The 755-nt window shown below is 30.3% G+C and overlaps 1 protein-coding gene across 1 annotated transcript in view; it reads left to right on the forward strand.

Moving 5' to 3' along the window:
- The first annotated feature begins 261 nt into the window (after window positions 1-261).
- Window positions 262-755, forward strand: part of LOC142349410 (uncharacterized) — a 23,486-nt gene continuing 22,992 nt past the window's right edge. The window contains exon 1 of the mRNA XM_075400947.1: window positions 262-493. Coding sequence (XP_075257062.1) covers window positions 487-493 — 7 coding nt within the window. The 5' untranslated portion in view covers window positions 262-486. The remainder of the gene's footprint in view (window positions 494-755) is intronic.

Raw genomic sequence — 755 nt, forward strand, 5'->3', positions numbered from 1 at the left:
AAACTTAGCATAATTATCTGTTAAAAGACAAACGATACAAACAAAAGTATAGTACCAAAGATTTAACTCAAAAATTTGAATATTCGACTAACTGATAATTCGTATTTTGAATTTCCGTTGTTTTCTTCATAGCAGAAAATGTTATTCAATCTGTTTTATACCATTAATATACAAAAACGTCTGTGTGACCTTGAAATTGTTTTGGTACAAAAGCGTTCTTAAAGATAAAAAACGATATTTTTCCGTTTGTAGTCGTAATTTGGTGTAATTTATCAATCAAGCTTTCTCATTTGATTTTTTCATCCGAAAACCGCCGCGCTTTACAATCAATGCTGCGTGTTTTATTTGGATTCAATTTTATTGCTTTGATCAATAGAACACATCGTACAAATTTGTCCTTCTGAACATTTGAATTTGTTGCTCTTGTTTTATCGTAAGAGACTTGCTTATGCTCACTTTTGCTTGCAATTTGCAGTTCGCGCAACAATGACAGGTATATATTATACAGTAAAACTCTTTTTGTTTAAACTAAACTAAACAAATCACCTTGAACTTCAAACTTAGTTGCAAATAATTTATTTGAATGAATAAAAAAAACTTATTGTACATTTTGTAATTTTGTCATTATAAGGCTTCTAGTTGTGGACTGAATAGCGTATATAATTATACCAAAACTCCGACAGATTTGTTTGGTGGTTCCTTTTGTTGTTGGCAAGGCACTGTTTGTTCTTTAAAAAGTTCGGTCTATCGACTGT

The sequence above is a fragment of the Convolutriloba macropyga genome, chromosome 11 (genome assembly GCF_964194025.1).
Source record: "Convolutriloba macropyga chromosome 11, txConMacr16.3, whole genome shotgun sequence".
NCBI classification, from domain to species: domain Eukaryota; kingdom Metazoa; phylum Xenacoelomorpha; order Acoela; family Convolutidae; genus Convolutriloba; species Convolutriloba macropyga.